Below are 19,598 nucleotides of genomic sequence, written 5' to 3' on the forward strand. Positions count from 1 at the left end.
TAGATTGAGTCCCTGTCCCCCATTGGGCTCACATTCTAAGTAGGAGGGAGAGCAGGTTTTGAATCCTCATTTTGCAGTTGTGGAAACTGAGGCCCAGTGAAGTGACTTGCCCAAGGTCACACAACAGGCAGGTGGTGGAGCTGGCATTAGAATTCAGGTCCTCTGGCTCCGAGGCCCGTGCTTTAACCACTAAGCCCCAGTGCTTTCCCAAGACCCTTCCCCTAGAGTCTTGCCACTAGAGAATCAGAGCAGGAGTGCATGGGCCGGGATAGAAAGAGTGTAGAGGAAATTGTAGGTCAATTCTCTCTCTCCCCTGGGGCGGAGGGAAGCAATAGGTAGCCCTCATCCAGTAATAGTCATTTGTCATTCTGAGATGTTAATCCTCCCAAAATGAATTCCAAATAGAGAATGAATTTTTTCTTTTCCTCCACAGCTTTCCTTTATTCCAGCACTCCTGCGGCAGATATGTGTTTTGCTAGGCAACATAACACTTCTGACAACAACAATCAGTGTTTGCTCGGAGCCAATGGAAACATTTTACTACCATTCAACCCACAAAAACCAGGGGCTATCGATAACCAGCCTTTGGTAACCCAAGAACCAGTGAAGGTAAAGTAGAATTTTTACATTTTACCTGGAAACATTTGTCCAGGGAAGTATATGCTTAGTCAGTGGACCACTTATTGAGTGCAAAGCACTGTAACTGTTCATTTGTTCATTCAGTCATATTTATTGATCGTTTACTCTGCGCAGAGCACTGTACTAAGAGCTTGGAAAGTATAAATCAAGAACAGATAGAGACAATCCCTGCTCACAATGGGATGTTAAGCTTTTGAGAGGGAACAAGATTGACTTACCTAATTCTCCAGATGCTTACCGTATAATGAGAGAATTTCATGACTTAGCCTACCAGGAAAGACAATAGAATTTCTTATATTCTCATCCAGGTAGAATATAGTGATTCCAGGACATATCTGCAACCTTTGGGAAGTGGTAAGGGGAATACCCTTTATATTTCTGTGTTAGGAAAAAGGAAAGTGATCCTAGCCCAAATGATTTCTCTGGTTTCCAGGAATTCAAGTTTACTTAATTATTTCCTAATAACTTTCCTTGGTAGTTTATTTTGGAAGCCAGAGCTTTTCCCAGAAAACTTGCATCTTTTCAAGGCATTCAACCACATGTATTAATCCCTCCCTTTTCATTCAGAAAATGAAATTAAGTGAGCTGCAAATCCAGTCAATGATACCTTAGTTCCAGTTTTAGTAGAGCTGGGTTTTCCAAAACCAAGCCTTCAGTCATCCTAAAACAATCACATTCCATTTCTCCCAAGGCAACTTCATTAACCCTGGAAGGCGGACGGTTGAAACGAATTCCACAGCTAATTCATGGGAGAGACTATGAAATGGTGCCAGAACCAGTATGGAGAGCTCTATATCACTGGTATGGAGCAAACCTGGCCTTACCCAGACCAGTAAGTATAGCCATCATCTAATAATAGCCCTTCCACATCAGTTATCTCATTTTATCTTCACAACATCCCATGTGGTGTGAAGAAGCTTTTACAGATGAGGAAACTGAGGTCCTTAAAACTTAAATGGCTTGTTGTGGTCACACAACAGGCCAGTGGCGAGCAGGGGTGTTAGTAGTCTTCCACTGTCGGGCGAATAGTCACAGTCATAGAAATAGCCTCTACTTTCCCCTCCAAATATTGGCAGACTGATTTTCTGCTCCCTGACCCGGACTCTTTATTCCCACTAGACGCTTTAATTTTGTATAATTTTATTCAGCCAGCAGCCACAATGGGGGACGTTCATGGTGAAGTTAAAGGTGCCTTTCTCTGGTTTTTCCTTATGAAAAGTGTACAAGAGGCTTACCAAACAGTGTTTTAAGTTCTTGTTCATAGGAATTAAAGAGGTTGGCTGCACAGGAACCTTTTGAATTGTAGTTATTGCCCTGACTAGGTCGATAAGAGTAACTTTATCGTTGGTAAATGGATGAATAAAACGGAGATTATCTGAAAGAGAAATTAATCTATATGTATATATGGTTATTCATTGATGAGTATTCAGTTGCTCATAAGGTATTTTGTCATGTCACATAATACACACATTTTATTACAAAACTATTTGCTTAGTGCTGTGTGTTCTGTCGAAGGCATATTATGTAGTTTTGGTTCAGCATTTGCCAAATTCCTAATGAGTTTTTATCCAAAAAACATCGCCTTAAACTCTGATAAAAGAAAATTGGTTTGTTTTACAGGTGTGCGTGCTTCCCCAAGGCAGGAGTTCTTTTCGTTATTTCATTTCTTGTATTGTTTCATTTCATCAATTGGTTAATATCTGGGGTTGGATGAATTTTAGCCTAAATTTCCTGTGGATACTTTAGGATAAGTTGAAAAGCTTATAAATTGAATCAGTCAGTCGTATTTGTTGAGCTCTTACTGTGTGGAGTGAACCGTACTACGGATTTGGGAGAGTGCAATATAACGGAAGCCGTAGGCACATTCCCTGCCCACCACAAATGCTTCAAATGGCACGTCACAGTGCGTTAGAATACACGGTATGCTTCAAGGAATGTTCTGATGCTTTATATGTAGGATTTGCCTCCAGATATTGACCCCTGGAACCATGGTACTGAGGAATATAATGTACTGGAGTCATCTGTTCACATCTGAGCCAAGAAAGATAGGTGCTTGCATACCATCAGATACCTGATGGTTAATGATTTGGTGAAACTCTTTTAGGCAAGAGGTGTGTTAACCCTGCTGCCCCCAGTAAATCACAAGGTAACATCTCAATTCCTGAATTCCAAGTAGGAATTCAACTCCAGTTGGATTTAATTTCCAGACAGTTGGTGTGTCAGATGGGTCTGAATTGAAAGAAGCACCGTAAGCCTTCATTAGAGTTTGGGATTCCCAAACCGGGGGAATGGAATAGATGGTGAAATCCTAAACCTGATAAAGAGTCAGAGGGTGAAAGAGAAGATTTTGCTAATGTAGAGCAATCTCTAACCCCCAAGGAGTTTACCTGTGTTCCTCAAGAGCTCTTTACTCTGTCTTCTCTACCCAGCCCCTTCTCCCATCCCTGTCCTGTCCTTAGGCTTATTATCTGTCCCATTCCTCCTGTTTTTTGGAATCCCTAAACAGGTGGAAGGAGCGCAGGCCTGGGAGTCAGAGGACCTGGGTTCTAATCCCGGCTTCACCACTTGCATGCCGAGTGACCTTGGGCGAGTCACTTAGCTTCTCAGTGCCTCAGTCTCATCTGTAAAATGGAGATTAAACCCTACGCCTTCCTACCTAAATTGTGAGACCCCCATGGGACAGGCACTCTGTCTGGCCTGGTTGTCTTATGCCCCCCCCCCCCCCAGCACTTAGTACAGTGCTAGGCACACCTAAGTGCTTCACAAATACCATAGTTATTATTACCCAATCTCATCTTTATTAACTGTTCTCCCTTGTAGTTAGTGAGCCCCATGTGGGACAGGGACTAGGTCTACCAATTCTGTTGTATTGCACTCTTCCAAGCACTTAGTATAGTGCTCTGTACATAGTAAGCACTCAGTAAGTAACATTGATTGATTTAGTCATCATCAACCTGGTAGAAATCTGCAAGCGTCCTTCAGGTATTTACCTTTGCCCTTGAGGAAAAGCATGGCCTAGCGGGAAGAGCACGGTCCTAGGAGATGGAGGACCTGGGTTCTAATCCCCTGATCCTTCCACTTGCCTGTTGTGTGACCTTGGGGAAGTGACTTCACTTCTCTGTTCCTCAGTTTCATCATCGCTAAAATGGGATTTCAATACCTGTTCTCCCTCCAGCTCAGTCTGAGAGCCCTATGTGAATCAGGCATTGTCTTGCCTGATTAACTTGTATCTAACCCAGCGCTTAGAACAGTGCTGGAAACATAGTAAGCTTGTAACAGATATCATAATGCTTATTTCTTTGGAAGATGGGAACTTGAAAAACTCAAATTACATAGAAGATGGCTGTTTGTGCTTTATCCCCAAATGGGTACCAGCTAAATTAGACATTTTAAAAGGTTGAATGGCAGGGAAGCGATCGTTCAGTATCTTAGGCTTAATCTCAATAGTTTAAAGAAGGTTTGTCATGTGAAGAAGTTTCTCTGGGATGGTAACTTGCTTTAACCCTTAAAACCCCTGTCTTCCCCAGGTGATCAAGAATAGCAAAACAAACATCCCGGAATTGGAGTTGTTTCCTCGCCACCTCCTCTTCCTTAGACAGCAGCCTGCCACTCGGACACAGCAATCGAACATCTGGGTGAATATGGGTATGATGAGACTGAGAATGTTCCCTCCACATTTACCGAGAGGTAACTTAAGAATGCAGCAAGAATTCAGCGATGCAATTTCTAAGAAAAGCCAAAACTTCCGATACTCTTTCCCCCTTACCTTCACGCAGGATCAGTAAAATGTCTTGGTTTTGGGGGGCTCTTATCTATGATCAGGTGCAAGTACAAATGGGGAGGGCTAGAGAAGCAGCTTGTTATGATCATGCTTCTGACCCGTGGGGCCTTTCAGGAGAAGAACCCGTAAAGTCCAGTATCTTTACCGGAAGGTATCTTGGAAAATTCCCTGTGTGATAACCCTGGGATCAAGCAGGGTGCAATGACTCTGTCATTGCCCACATTGCTTTCCCGACACATACTCATAATAATAATAATTGTAGTATTTAAGCGCTTACTGTGTTCCAGACATTGTACTAAGCACTGGGGCGGGCACAAGCAAATCGAGGTAGTCACATCCCCGTCCCACCTGGGGCTCACACTCTTAATCCCCATTTTACAGATGAGGTAACTGAGGCACAGAGAAGTGAAGTGACTTGCCCAAAATCACACAGCAGACAAGTGGCAGAGCCGGGATCAGAACCCACCACCTTCTGACTCCCAGACCCATACTCTACCCACTATGCCATGCTGCTTCTCAACAGTCAACGCTGTTGACAGGGTCACTGTTGAAAGGAATAATTCTATTAAAAATCTCTAATAAAACATTAGGCTCTTTTTCCCGTTTGCGTTTTAGGCATCAATTATGGTGACAGCTCCTCACACTGCTCTGAGATCATTCTTTCCATCAACAGAAAGAATGGTGCATAAAAGATCACTGTCAGGTTCCAGGTTTTCGGTGAATAGGTCCGTAGTAAAGAACCCAAAATGCACAGTGTGGGTTTTGGTAACTAAAAGCTAATGCGTTTTCTTAGAATATATCTATCACTCAAGAATCTCTTTATATATAACTGCAACACTTAGGAAATAGTTGAAGGGTAGTTCAGGAAAAATAAACTACTAATGAACAATGGGTGACATCAGGCATATATTAATAAAAGTAGGAAGGTGCATTTGCTTTGAAAAAAGCACTGCTTTGTACCTCACGGTGCCAGATTTTTTCCAAAACACAAGTAACATCTGTGAAGTTCTAACTGTGAGGAACACAATAAAACAGCTTCCTTTGAAAAAGAATAGATTGGTAATAATAATGATGGTACGTGTTAAGCACTTACTATGAGCCAAGCACTGTTCTAAGCGCTGTACTGGTGATCGTCAGTTTGTGTTAGATTGTCTTAAACCCCAAGACTCTTCTCTGCCCTGTTGGGAGAGGTTTTTAATGAGTCCTTGTGTCCATACGTAGTTATATTGAATTCCTTTGGGGAAAATCAAGCGTGGCTTGTTCTGTTAAGCGGCTCCTGCCAATAGCTGCTATATTTGAAGCCAACCTTCATGTGAAACAAAGCAGTAGAGTTCAGCACATCACTGTACTCCAATTCTACATATTGTAAACTTTAGAACACCACCATCCTAACACAGCCGGACCACACGCTATGAGAGAAAGTCTGATAATGTCACTCGGTGCACAGTAATCTATATTATTAGGCCCTTAAACCTCAGTGGAACAAATCTTTTTTTTTTTTTTTATGTAAAACTCATCAGGCTTGGTCAGGCTTGCATGTTGTTTGCCTCCCATTGCTTTGGAGAGGCCTTTTTAAAGTGAATTACAGCCAATCAGTTCCCTTTAGACTTTAAGGTCATTGGGGGCAGGGAATGTAACTACCAACTCTGTAAAATTGTAATAATAATGTTGGTATTTGTTAAGCACTTACTAAGTGCAGAGCACTGTTCTAAGCGCATGGGTAGATACAGGGTAATCAGGTTGTCCCAACTGAGGCTCACAGTCTTCATCCCCATTTTACAGATGAGGGAACTGAGGCACAGAGAAGTCAAGTGACTTGCCCACAGTCACACAGCTGACAAGTGGCAGAGCTGGGATTAGAACCCATGACCTCTGACTCCCGAGCCCTTGCTCTTTCCACTGAGCCATGCTGCTTACTCTCCTTGACTCTTCATACAGTGCTCCGTACACAGTAAGCACTCAATAAATACAATTGATTGAAATCAGTGACTTCTATTTTTACCAAGTTTTTGTTGAGTACCAAGCTTTTGCTATTACCAAGGAAAATATATAAAATGAAGAGAAACAACCTAGTCAACCTACTATCTGACCAACTTTCTCAACAGTTTATGATCTCATTTAACTCTCCATTAGGTCTGATCTGAGTAGTGTTCTGAGTATTCTGTATCTACCCCAGAACTTCACAAAGTGCTTGGCACACAGTAAGCCCTTAACAAATGCCAGAATTATTAATATTTTTATTGCCAACCATACGGTGACCCTTTTTTTTGGTCTTGGCCACCATTTGAGTAAAAGTTAAAAGTACATGGCATTCGTCAGTGTATAATTATTTCCAAATCTTGTGCTGATCGTAGATTCTTGCCGCCTCCAAAATTTCCGTATAATTACTCAATGATAATTAAGAGCACAAAGTTACGAATGATCAGTGGCTGCCTGCTTGATCGAGTTAGACTACAAAGTCTGTCTAGAGTCCAAGACATTTTTCTCACTCGACTTAAGACAATAAAGATGGTTTGGTGTGGGCACTTGCAAATGCTTCTAATTCAGATGAATGTTTTTTCAAATGTGCCAAATTGTTTTGATTCAAAATTTTACTCCGCACTAATTATTTGAAGTTTACGAGTGTATGCTTTCTTGCTGTAATCTTACAATTAATCCTCTCTCGTGCAGTTGTAGAGATTTGCTCTGTTTTTGCCTTCTGAAAGTAAAACATTTGCTTTGCAGTTTGTAAAAAAAAAAAAAAAAATTTGGTTTAGTTTTACTCTGCCAAATCCATAACATTCAATTTTTCATCACTCCTCATTGCTCTTCCCGTTGAGGTGACAGAGATGTAAAAAAAAGAGCATTTAGAGCTTCCTGCAAAGGCAAAATGTTGCAAAAAGGTTTGCCTAACTTAGATGAATTTTTTGGCGATTATTTATGCTAGTTAATTCTTCAAGAATTTCTAAATAGGACCATGCTGGTGGCCGCTTTCACCAACCTGTGAAGGCAAGATAAATTGAGCCACAGCTAAAATACTTGACAGTAAAGAGCGACCATGATGCGCACATGATGAGGAGAATGGTGAGAAATTGTATGGAATGTGTTATCCTCATCAAGAGACAGTATTGGCGTATTTTTGTTTCACTTTATCAGAGAACCTAATCATGCAAGGTGAACTTTTCATCCCGGCAATGAGACGGTAACAAGACCGTGACAATTTCGTTGGTGTTTTTTGTCTTTGATTGGGAAAGGGAATAGCTTTCGTTCTGGAAATATTTTCAGCGGTCTGGTCTCTCTAACCTGTCGGCAAGCTGCCATTCAGTCCTCTCTTTCATGATTACTTCAGGCTCTGGCTGGAGTTACAATGTTCTGCAGTTTGCCCTTCTTTTTATTCTGCACTATCCCCCAACTGTCTCTTCCACCTCCCGCCTCTTTAGCCCCGAATCTCAGCTGCCGCCTTTTGAAGTGACGGACATTGGATGGGATTTCACCTTCCGAGGAGCACTGAGGCACTGGTGTATGGCACCGGAGCGTGCCCGCTCCTCTTGAGGCTGGGTGCATCAAAAGCTGCCACGGCTCCTAAGAGTCTCAGCCAAGGCTTCCTACCCTCTTACGCGGTGGTTAGCGGGAACAACAGCAATTTGATTGAGGCGGGGACGGAGAGGAGTTTCTTTGAGGGCAGTTTAAAAATTTGGTTCACGCAAGTCTCGAGCTTTTTTCCTATCATAGCTGGCCATCCCTATTCCTCTCGTGGATTTTTTTTCTTGAATTCTACTCTTTTACGGGCGATAGCAGTAGATGGCACATAGTTAATGCCGGCTGCCATTCTCCATCTGGTGGGATCGAGTCCTGGCAAATCTTTGAGCCTCTTCATTCTTTCGCTTTTCTCACTTCCAGAGAAGGAACAGGATTTCTGACCCTCATGCTTGGAGGTAGAATGTTGCCTTGCATTTTGGCGTCACCTGAGGCTTTGCTATCCGGGGTAGAATTACTACAGCCATTACCTTCTCTCCTCTCTGTAGCGTCGTCTCTTTGGATAAGGATTATCGTTGTTCTGATCTGGGCCATTTTTTCCTTACTGTGATTGCTCTCACTGCAGGGAATGTGCCTTCTCCAAACGCACCTTTAAAGAGGGTGTTAGCGTATACAGGCTGCTTTAGTCGCATGCAGACCATCAAGGAAATTCATGAGTATCTGTCCCAGAGGTTGCGCATCAAAGAAGAAGATATGCGCCTGTGGTTATACAACAGTGAGGTAAGGGTGTCGATCAACCAGTAGGTCAGTGGTATGGATTGAGCGCTTACCGTGTGCAGAGCACTGTACTAAGTGCTTGGGCGAATATAGTATAACAGATTCGATAGACCTGTGTCCTACCCACAAGGAACTTACGGTCTCAAGGGGGAATGCAATGCTGGAAGCGACTGAAGGTTTAGGCACAGGTCAAGTATTAAAGCTCTTAGCCCGGCGCTCGGCCTACAGATATTAATGACGGTATTTACTAAATGCTTACTAAGTTACCCAAGTGGTTTCAGTTCTAAGGATTGTAGGGCCTGAATGAGCGATTAACTATGTTCCTGAGTCCCCCAGACCCTTAATAGCAAATTAGGCAAAATTAAAATTCATAGGTTCACGGCTAACTCTGCTCAATGGAGTAGAATGCAACGTGACCTAGTGAAAAGGGCACAGGTACGGAAATCTGGGTGCTAATCCCAGCTCCACCACTTGCCTGTTGTGTGACCTTGGGCAAGTCATTCGACTTCTCTATGCCCCAGTTTCCTCATCTGTAAAATGAGGTTAAATAATTGTCCTCCTTCCCCCTTGGACTCTGAGCTCTATTTGGGACAAGGACTTTCAGACAATCCAATTGTATTTAATGAGTGCTTAAACACCGTGTTGCCCTTGTATCTATTCCAATGCATAGTACAGTGCGTGACATAGAGTGCTAAGATCTTTTTTCTCTAGGACCTTTATTCTTCAGCCATTTCTTTAGCACCTCTCCTTTAACTTTTGCTTTCTCCTAATTACAAACTTGTGGATAATAGACATGTAGAATTTCTACCAGAACACTTATAGTGAACATTTCCATTTTAATATTGTTGTCATTAAAAAATGATGGTTATGTATGTTTTAACTATGCAAAAAATGTGAAAAAACCTAGTCCCTGTTGACAAGAAGCTTCAATTATAAAACGCTAACATTATTTTTGTTGTTACCTCAGATGTTTTGATTTCAATTTCAAGTTTGGTTTTGATTTCAATTTTTTTTTTAATGGCACTTGTTAAGCACTTGCTATGTGGCAGTCACTATACTAAGTGCCGGAGTCCCTGTCCCACACAGGGCTCACAGTCCTTATCCCCATTTTACAGATGACGTAACTGTGACACGGAGAATTTAAGTGACATGTCCAAAATCACACGGCAGACAATTGGAGGAGCCAGGACTAGAACCCAGATCTACTGACTCCCAGTGCCATGCTCTTTCCACTAGGCCACTGCTTCTCCACTCAGTTCACGTCGCAGAAATTTTGTCTCTACCAATTTGTCTCTAAACACCTGAAATCTAGTACTTAGCTTTTGCTTCCTATGTAGTAAATTGTCAGGGTTGTGATATTGTCCACCCTAAGATCCCTGGGTAGTTTTTGTTTTAGGGGCAAAGAGCATTTGTTTAGATAATTCGTGACATTTAATGTTTGTTCTTAACCACACTCTACACAACTTGTACTCTGGGAGTTGATTGAATGTGGCCTTATTGTCCCTCCAAGTTAAGTTTGTTGACTGTTTTACATTTAAAGTAAACACGATGGCAACAAGAACATTTCCATCTCCTTGCAGAACTACCTTACTCTTCTGGATGATGAAGATCATATGTTAGAATACCTGAAAATCCAGGATGAACAGCACTTAGTAATTGAAGGTAGATCCTTAGACTATGCCGATATACCGAATAGGATGAGAATGGGAAATGAAGTGAAATTGGGAATCACATACCCTCAGAGTAACCTTTATGCTGTTCCTGAAACAGTAGATTTAAAGATGAAGATTATTATTTTATGCTAATAAAGTGGAAAAGCCCCTGCAAATTCCAGAATACTTCTGGAATATTCTGCTTCTTATTTGAAAAAAAAAGGCATGGAAAATTTCATTTGTAAAGCCGAATACGTGTGGTCCCAGTGATAAACTCATTCTACGTTTTAATTGGAAAAAGACATCAGAGGAGCATAGATAGGTGGAGGGCGGGTATAGATTAATTACTTTTCAACTATTTGGGCAGATTTCCTCCTGAATTGGGAAGCGAGGGAGCCTATTTTAGCATTTTGGGGTAGCATTGACAGTGGCCACCTCCTAGGAGAGTTTTGGCTCTAATGAAATTAGCAGAACTGTACCTTAATTCGTGAAAGGTCCGTGCCTGCCTTTCCTTATAGACACATTACCCTTTCAGAGTATTGATTTAAGAGAGGGATGTGATGTTTTAGAGATGAGCTTCACAAAGCCAAAGAGAAAGCATTGTGTCTAGACTTAACTCAGCAACAAAGTTGCATTTGTCTTAGAGGTTCATGTATAAACACGGTAACAGACTTGGCTAATGGAAAGCCCATTTCACTCAAGAAGCTTAACTATTCCCTCGGTAATGACTAGAGTAAGGAAAGAATAAGTGCTCATTACCTAAATTAGCTTGTCCTTCGGTCTCTAAACAACAGGCTGATGGATAATTAGGGATCCAATTTAAAAAAATAAAAATAAAAAAAAAAACGTTGCAGCTACTAAATAGCATTACTGGAATTAACCTGGTGTGGTATCTCTTTCTAGTTCGAAACAAGGACATGAGCTGGCCAGAGGAGATGTCATTTATAGCCAACAGTAGTAAAATAGACAGACACAAGGGTAAGTCTATATTTTTAGGAAACAATGCATTTTAAAAGTAGAAATTTAAAATGGGTGTCTCTTTTAAATTTTCATCATATGTCTTTGTTTTCAGTTGTATTGCTCCCATAGGTTTTAGGTTTCCCATTTATAAGTAATCATGTGCTCTTACTTCAGAGGCAATATTTAGTTAGTGCATCCTGAGATTTGAATCACAGCTTTTGAAAATCAGTTTACTTCTACCTCTGAAATGAGTACTTTATCATTCGTTTGTTTTTCACTCTTAAAATCATACATTATTGAGGGGCAAGAATTGTATCTGAATGAAATGCATAATATGAAAACATTTGCAAAGGTAATTATAAGAAAAGGATTGCTGCTTCCGATGCAGAAAATGACACGGATTGTTCTGGTTGAAAAAGGCTTTTTTGGAGGTTGCACGTAGAATCTTTGCAATTTAAACAATAGAAGTGGGTGCAGGGGGAAGAAAAGACTCCAGAGGCTTTTGGAGTTCATAGAAATTCCTTTCTATGCCTAAGAGCCATTGTTCTGTGTGGGGGATGTCATTAGCTCTGTGAAACAGCTAAAACTGGCATCCGGATTTTGTGTCTCTTCTAGTTCCCACGGAGAAGGGTGCCACAGGGCTGAGTAACCTGGGAAATACATGCTTCATGAACTCCAGCATCCAGTGCGTTAGTAATACGCAGCCTCTAACTCAGTACTTCATCTCAGGAAGACACCTCTACGAACTCAACAGGTAATCCACCAGTGGCCCAGTTGTGTCTCCTGTGTTTTACTACTTTGGATAAGCCTTTTGGTAGTAGTCAGTAACACAAGCCTAAAACCACTTGAAGTGGTTTGAAATATCACCGTTTCCTGAAAGGCACATGAGAAAGTATTATCATCAATGGTATTTATTAAACACTTACTGTGTGCAGAAGCACTGAACTAAACACTCAAGAGAGTACGATGCGACAGTTGGTAGGCACATTCACTGCCCATGATGAGCTTACAGCCTAGAGGATGTGCCAAGCACTGTACTAAGCACTGGGGTAGATGCAAAATAATTAGATGAGGCAGAGTCCCTGTCGTACATGGGACTTATCGACCTGATTATAACCCTCCCCTCTTAGGATGTCATTCGGGCTAGAGGGGAGGGGATATTTTTTCAAGGTAACTAACAATAGGACGCAAGAAGTACAGCATTTTCCTTAACAGCACTTAGACCTGAATGAAGCGAACCCACAAAGATGGGGTTAAGGTGGGATGACACAAGATGACAGAACAGACAGGAGATGAAGTGGGATTATTTTGTAAATAAGGAGACAGATCAGGAAGGGAGGTTGGTTGCAAGGGAAAGAAGCATTTTGGATTTTCAAGACCGAGAAGAGAGAGCAGGCAAGAGGAGTGGATTGAAGCAGGGAGATGAAATGGGACTCTTTTTAGACCTAGGAAAGAGAATGAAGTGTATTTTGGCAATGAGGAAGTGGAGTGGTGCTGGGAATTGGGATAGAGGGGAAGTGGTAGCAAAACTCTTCTGGGAACCAGGAGAGTAAGAGGTGGATGGTGGATGGAAAAGAACGAGAAGGTGAAGTGGAGAGAATAGGAGAACTTTTTCATCCCTGTGGATAGAGGTACAGAATTGAAAAGGGGTTGGGAAATAGTGAGGTTTTGTGGGGAAAGAGAAAATGGGACAAGGAAGTGAAAAGATCTGCTTTAGAAATGAGGGGTTGAAACAGGGGAGGAGGAGATAAAGCAGAGAAAAGAGAGTGGAACTGGGAAATGGCATGAGCCTCAGGACGAGGGAGAGAAAGCAGTGGGAAGGGGTGTATAGAAGGAAGAGAGATTGTATCAGGATTTGGGAAGTGGAACCAGAATACCTGGTATTCTTTTTCCACCTCAACCTCCCACTCACTCCCAGTATTAGTTACTTGATCCCTTGGACTAATCAGTGGAGCTTGGTACTCTCTACATTGTTCTACTGGACAGGTGACCAAATGATATCAATCAAACAATGGTATTTATTGAGGGCTTACACTGTGCAGAACACTGAACTAAGCGCTTGGGAGAGTACTGTACATCAGAGTTGGTAGACACATTTCCCTGTCCTCAGTGAGCTTACAGACTAGTGAGGGAGATGCGTCGATGTTAACTAAAAACGGGTCCAAGTGTCTGTGGAATCTTTTGCTGAAAAGCCTTTGGGTAAGAATCTTCTCTCTAAACTTCAGGACAAATCCCATTGGGATGAAGGGCCACATGGCCAAATGCTACGGGGATCTGGTTCAGGAATTGTGGAGTGGAACTCAGAAGAACGTGGCTCCCCTAAAGCTACGGGTAAGCAAGTCGCAACACCCAAAAACGATACTGTGATTTCTTTATAAAATTCGGCTTAGCCACAACCTTTCTGTAGAACATCTCAGTGCACAGGTCTTCACTTCCAAACTGGTGTGCGTTATCTATCAATCAGGCAATAAATCAGTGATATTCATTGAGCTCTTACTATGTGGAGAGCACTGTATTAAGCGCTTAGAACTGGATTGTTTTGTGTTGCGTAGTACTGTCATTCCAGACCTTGACTATATCTGTAATTTGTGTGCATATGTGTATTTTATGCATTTATTTATGTTAATGTGTGTTTCCCCCTCTAGACTGTAAGCTCACTCACTGTGAGCAGGGAATGTGTCTGTTTATTGTTGTACTGTATTCTCCCAAGTGTTTAGTACAGTGCTTTGCACACAGTAAGCTCTCAATAAATATAATTGAATGAATGAACCATTGGCTTTAAGGCACTAAATCAGCTCTGTTCCTCCTACTTACTCTTCTCCCATTACCCCCCGGCAAGCGCTATTCATCCTTCTCAACTAACCAGCTCACTGTTGCACCCTCCTCGTCTCCTCCGAGGCCGGCTTCTTGCTCACATCCTCTTCCCTGCCTAGAAATCTTCCCCCTTCTAGAGAGTAAGTCGAGTGTGGGCAGGATTGTCTCTCTTTATCACTAAATTGTACTTTCCAGGCATTTAGTTCAGTGCTCTGCACGCAGTAAGCTTTCAATAAATACGATCGATTGATTGATATGACAGTCTACAGTTCTGCCCATCTTCATAGTCTTTCTGAAACTGCATCACTTTCAGGAGGACTCCCAGATCCCCGAAAAATTGCTGATCTCTCCAGTTTATGTTCCCGCAACTGCCACTGTAGCACTTACATAGCTATCTTATGCACCCCATTACTTATCCCCTTTCCCTTTTCTCCTAATATTTTTCTTTTTCTTTTTTGCTTCATCTCCACTGCTAGATTGTCAACTCTTTGAGGGCAGAGATGGCGTCTACTAATTTTATTATACTCCCAAGCACATAGTACATAGTCGCTTAATACTGTCGACTAGTTGTCGTGTCAGTTCCTTGACTTTTTAGATTTTTGTTGTTTTTGTCTTTGTAGTAGCAATAATATTATTTATTAAATACTAGTGTGCCAAATATAAAGGTGGGAATTTTTAGGGGAGCTTTTGTCGTGTGCTTCTTGTACTTCTCCGTTCATAGTAGCTTCAGATTTTTCGTTCCTAGGATTTAAACCTCTCAGTTGATAACATTTACTGTGACTTAAATAAGACACTTTACTAAGTACGTCGTTCACATGTTAATTTTTTCACTTTATGAAGAGCTCATCCGTGAATTTGCTTTATTATCAAAAACTACGGTACAGTCTTAATCGCTGGATGTAAACATAGAAGGTGAAAATCTCAACCAATAACAGATCAAAAAAAGAGAGAACTTTTTATTTCTACAAATTTAACAAATAGTTTTATATGTGTAATTAGGGTCAGTTATCGATGATTGAAATCAAATAGGAATTTCCCAACTAATTGGATTATTGGTTCTCCAGCATTGTAAAAGGGGAATTTTACCTATATTCTCAGCCTAGAAGAGGATAAGTAGAGTGGAAAATTCAGTATGCAGTTAAACATAATTTTCATTATGACTATCCTAAACTAAATAATGCATTTCTGGGAGGTATTGTACTTGATGCATATTGAGTGGCCAAAATACCTGATCCACAATCCAGTGATTTTTCAGGCCAGGAAGATTTGGTGATTCCCCTAAAAGACATTTCCCTTTTTGCCACTATGTGATAAGCATGGTGTAGTGAGTCGCACCATGCCTTAGGGGAAAGAGTACGGGCCTGGGAGTCCGAGGACCTGGGTCCTAATCCCAGCTCCTCCATTTGTCTGCTGTGTGACCTTGGACAAGTCACGTAACTTCTCTGGGCCTCAGTCACATCATCTGTAAAAAGGGGATTAAGTCCCCTTTGGTCTGATTTAGATCAGGAGCCTCATGTGGGCCAGGGACCGTGTCCAACCTGGTTATCTGAGATCTGTCCCAGCACTAAGATAAGTGCATGACACCTAATAAGTACATAACAGGCACCATTTTTAAGAATGTGTGGAATGGAGTGGGTGTGGGTTTTTAGTGAGATTATCCAGTAGTGATTTTTGGTTTCATTTTCTTTTACAGTGGACGATAGCCAAGTATGCTCCTAGGTTCAATGGTTTCCAGCAGCAGGATTCCCAGGAACTTCTGGCTTTTCTCTTGGATGGTCTTCACGAGGATCTCAATCGAGTTCATGAGAAGCCGTACGTGGAGCTGAAGGATAGTGACGGTCGCCCAGATTGGGAGGTAGCAGCTGAGGTTGGTTGGATATTATTGGCACCGTTTGATATTATTGTCATTCCTTTAAGGTGACAAATCAAACTGCTGCAGTCAAATCCCATATGAAATCAAGGAAAAGGAGGCTTTTCCCACTTGATTCTTTTGTGAGCATGAAGAAGTAGAATGTAGTTCGGAGGCACTCTTACTTCTTTATGCAGGGTTCCTTAGAAACAATTCCAGAAAAATATTTGCCTCCAAAGGGGAGTAAGAAGTTTCACCTGGCATTTGCTGAAGAAAGACACTAAAAACCTATAGATAATACTGGAGCAGAACAAGCCAAGAGAAACATGAATTTTATTGTCAATATTTATCATTGTAAAAGCACTTGAATAAAGGGGATCATTCGTCTTTCAGTAGCCAGCTTTTCTATTGCTTCAATTTCCTTGCTAAACTTTACATTTCATTTATTGACTTGGTAAAATTTGATTAAATGCAGAGTTTTCTTGATTTTGTTTTTAGGGCAAGTTGAAAGCTTATATTTTTTCAGTTTTCTTGCCGGACTCTAAAAGAGTTAGCTAATTTATCAGAAGTAGAGAAAATACTTCTTCATAGCTTCCTCTCCTCTCTCTCTTGGCCAGGCCTGGGAAAACCATCTGAGAAGAAACCGATCAATTGTTGTGGATTTGTTCCACGGCCAGCTAAGATCGCAAGTCAGATGCAAAACCTGTAGACACATAAGTGTTCGATTCGACCCTTTCAATTTTCTCTCTCTGCCACTACCCATGGATAGCTACATGCATTTAGAAATAACAGGTGAGTTGCAGGTAATAATTGACCCTCGAGGGTCATTTTCGTCAATGAAGGACCCTGTCAGTGTCAACCAATCAACTGTATTTATTGAGTGCTTACCATGTGCAGAACACTGTACTAAATGCTTTGGGAGAGCTCAGTATAAGAGAGTTGGTGTACAAGTTCCCTGCCCACAATGAGCTTTGAATCTAGAGGGGGAGATAGACATTACTCTAAACAAATAAATAAATTAGAGGGCCTAGGGAAAGAAATATCACTTCACTGTAAATTCCAATGGAAATATGTAATCTCTCCTATTTGACCGAGAGCTCCAGAGCCAGTTAGTGCCGTGCAGGGGAAGGTACGAGATCGAAGACCGGGTCCGAAAAAGCCGAATGTAGGATAAGCCCAAACTGCTTACCTGTGTCACCTTGGGCACGCAGGTGGTCCTCGACCCATATTTGGTATATCATTGAGCCTTTGGATCTCACCTAGTGTGGGGAGTAAATGCCCTTGTGTGTGGGCTTGTTGCCCCCTCAGTTCATGAGAACGTAAAAATAATTGTGGTATTTGTTAAGCACAATGTGCCGGGCACTGTTCTAAGCCCTGGGGTAGATACAAGATAATCAGGCCGGACACAGTCCCTGTCCCACATAGGGCTCACCCTCTTAATCCCCCTTTTACAGATGAGGGAACTGAGGTACAGAGAAGTGAAGTGATTTGCCCAAGGTCCCACGGCAGACAAGTGGCAGAGCCAGGATTGGAACCCACATTGTTCTGACTCCCAGGCCCATGCTCTATCCACTAGGCCACGCTGCTTCTCGTATGAGAAAGTTCCCACCAGCCTTGCCGAAAGCGACTGACTCGGCGAGCAGCGATTTTTGTCAGGCCATTCGTAAAGAATTGATGATTTCATTATCTGTTCCTTGAGCGATTTCTAGGGTAGGGTAACCTGGGGACGTTTTTCTCATCGTTTGCAAGACCGCTCTAATGAACGTTGGAGACATCTTTCGGCTTTCGAGAGGGGCCCTCGTTTTATTGATGAAAGCCCTTTCCTCTTTTAGTTATTAAGCTAGATGGTACTACCCCTGTTCGATACGGACTGAGGCTGAATATGGATGAGAAGTACACGGGCTTGAAAAAGCAGCTGAGCGATCTGTGCGAACTGAAGCCCGAACAGATTCTTCTTGCCGAAGTGCATGGCTCCAACATAAAGGTAACCAGAGTTGACTTGTCCCGGGATTCTTTACCCGCTGTGATGCCGTCATTGGTGTTTGAGTGTCTACTGTGCGCAGAGCGCTGCTCAGCCATACCGCATAACCCTCTTTTGAGTTCTCTTTTGCAGTAACCTATTGCACTGTAACGCAGGTATATCTTCCAGCAGGTTTTCTCCCTGTATAGTTCATTTTGGCATAAGCACCCCTTTCCCTTCCCCCTTTGAAGTGTTTTGACCAATTGAGTGATGAAAGCTTATTTCAATTTAGCTTTAGTTAATGGCTAGCCTAGATTTCTAGTCTACCATCACCAGCCTCTTTGCTGATTGGCATATAGGCTACTGCATCAGCCTCCTCACTGACCTGCTTACCTTCTGTCTCTCCCCACTCCGGTCCATACTTCCCTCGCTGCCCAGATCATTTTTCGTCAAAACCGTTCAGTCCGTCTTTCCCCATTTCTCAAGAACCTCCAGGGCTGCCCCTCCATTTCCACATCAGACAGAAACTCTTTACCATCAGTTTTTAAAACACTTAATCGCCTTGCCCCCTCGCACCTTACCTTTCTGCTTTTCTACTATAACCCAGCCCACACACTGAAGTCCTCTGCCAACCTACTCACTGTACCTCGATCTCATCTGGGTCACCACTGACCCCTCGCCCACATCCTGCCTCTGGCCTGGAACGCCCTCCCTCCTCTTATCCGACAATCACTCTCCCCAGTTTTAAAATAATGATAACAATAATGTTGGTATTTGTTAGGCGCTTACTATGTGCAGAGCACTGTTCTAAGCGCTGGGGTAGATACAGGGAAATCAGGTTGTCCCACGTGAGGCTCACAGTTAATCCCCATTTTACAGATGAGGTAATTGAGGCCCAGAGAAGTTAAGTGACTTGCCCACAGTCACACAGCTGACAAGTGGCAGAGCCGGGACTCGAACCCATGACCTCTGCCTCCGAAGCCCAGGCTCTTTCCACTGAGGTTTAATAAAGTTTAATGAAACCTTATTAAAAGCACCTCTCCAAGAAACCTTCCCCAACTAAGCCTTCATTTCCTTTTCTCCCACTCTCTTCTGTATTGCCCGGTTCTGCACTCTTCGTCCGCCCCTCCCTCAGCCCTACGGCACTTAGGTACATACCCATAATTTTCTTATTTATATCATTGTCTGTCTGTCCCCCTAGACTGTAAGTTGGTTGTGGACAGGGGACATGTCTACCAACTCTGTTACACTGTACTCTCCCAAGCATGCGCTGCACCTAGTAAGTGCTCTGCACATAAGTGCTCAGTAAATATGGTTGACTGATGAAAGAACACTTGGAAAATTACATTTTTACATATGTACACCCAACCTAATTGGAAATCTTTAATCAGTATAGATTGACATTGCTGTTTGATGGTGTAACTATCTTTTGTGCGTTGGTCAATTTTTGAATCTTGGGAATACATTAATGCACTAGACGTATTTCTGACGAGTAGGAATTTCTGACCACGCTCTCTTCACGGCCCCACATCTAAGGCCGTTTCGGCTACAGCAGAGCCAGCAGCTGTTGCCGTAGAAGAAGTGAAAAAGGCAGCTGGGCAGTAGCTACCCCCCCATCTCTTCATCTCTGTCCTCTTGCTGCCCTCTCCTTTCTGGCAAAACTAAAGAGTTCTATTCTGGACCAAGCTCCCCTCTTAGAATCTGTCTCTG

The 19,598-nt window shown here is 42.3% G+C and overlaps 1 protein-coding gene across 4 annotated transcripts in view; it reads left to right on the forward strand.

The window, feature by feature from the left end:
- The window catches only part of USP32 (ubiquitin specific peptidase 32), a 193,491-nt gene that overhangs the window by 145,511 nt on the left and 28,382 nt on the right, over positions 1-19,598 (forward strand). For 3 of the 4 annotated variants that reach the window (XM_029081736.1, XM_029081733.2, XM_029081735.2), the window contains 11 exons: positions 434-609; positions 1,331-1,471; positions 4,167-4,326; positions 8,502-8,656; positions 10,234-10,315; positions 11,209-11,283; positions 11,881-12,019; positions 13,491-13,596; positions 15,773-15,946; positions 16,546-16,720; positions 17,761-17,912. In XM_029081736.1, the coding sequence (XP_028937569.1) occupies positions 434-609; positions 1,331-1,471; positions 4,167-4,326; positions 8,502-8,656; positions 10,234-10,315; positions 11,209-11,283; positions 11,881-12,019; positions 13,491-13,596; positions 15,773-15,946; positions 16,546-16,720; positions 17,761-17,912 (1,535 nt within the window). The remainder of the gene's footprint in view (positions 1-433; positions 610-1,330; positions 1,472-4,166; positions 4,327-8,501; positions 8,657-10,233; positions 10,316-11,208; positions 11,284-11,880; positions 12,020-13,490; positions 13,597-15,772; positions 15,947-16,545; positions 16,721-17,760; positions 17,913-19,598) is intronic. The other variant, XM_029081734.2, reaches the window with a different exon arrangement.

Source organism: Ornithorhynchus anatinus, chromosome 17 (genome assembly GCF_004115215.2).
Source record: "Ornithorhynchus anatinus isolate Pmale09 chromosome 17, mOrnAna1.pri.v4, whole genome shotgun sequence".
NCBI classification, from domain to species: Eukaryota; Metazoa; Chordata; class Mammalia; order Monotremata; family Ornithorhynchidae; genus Ornithorhynchus; species Ornithorhynchus anatinus.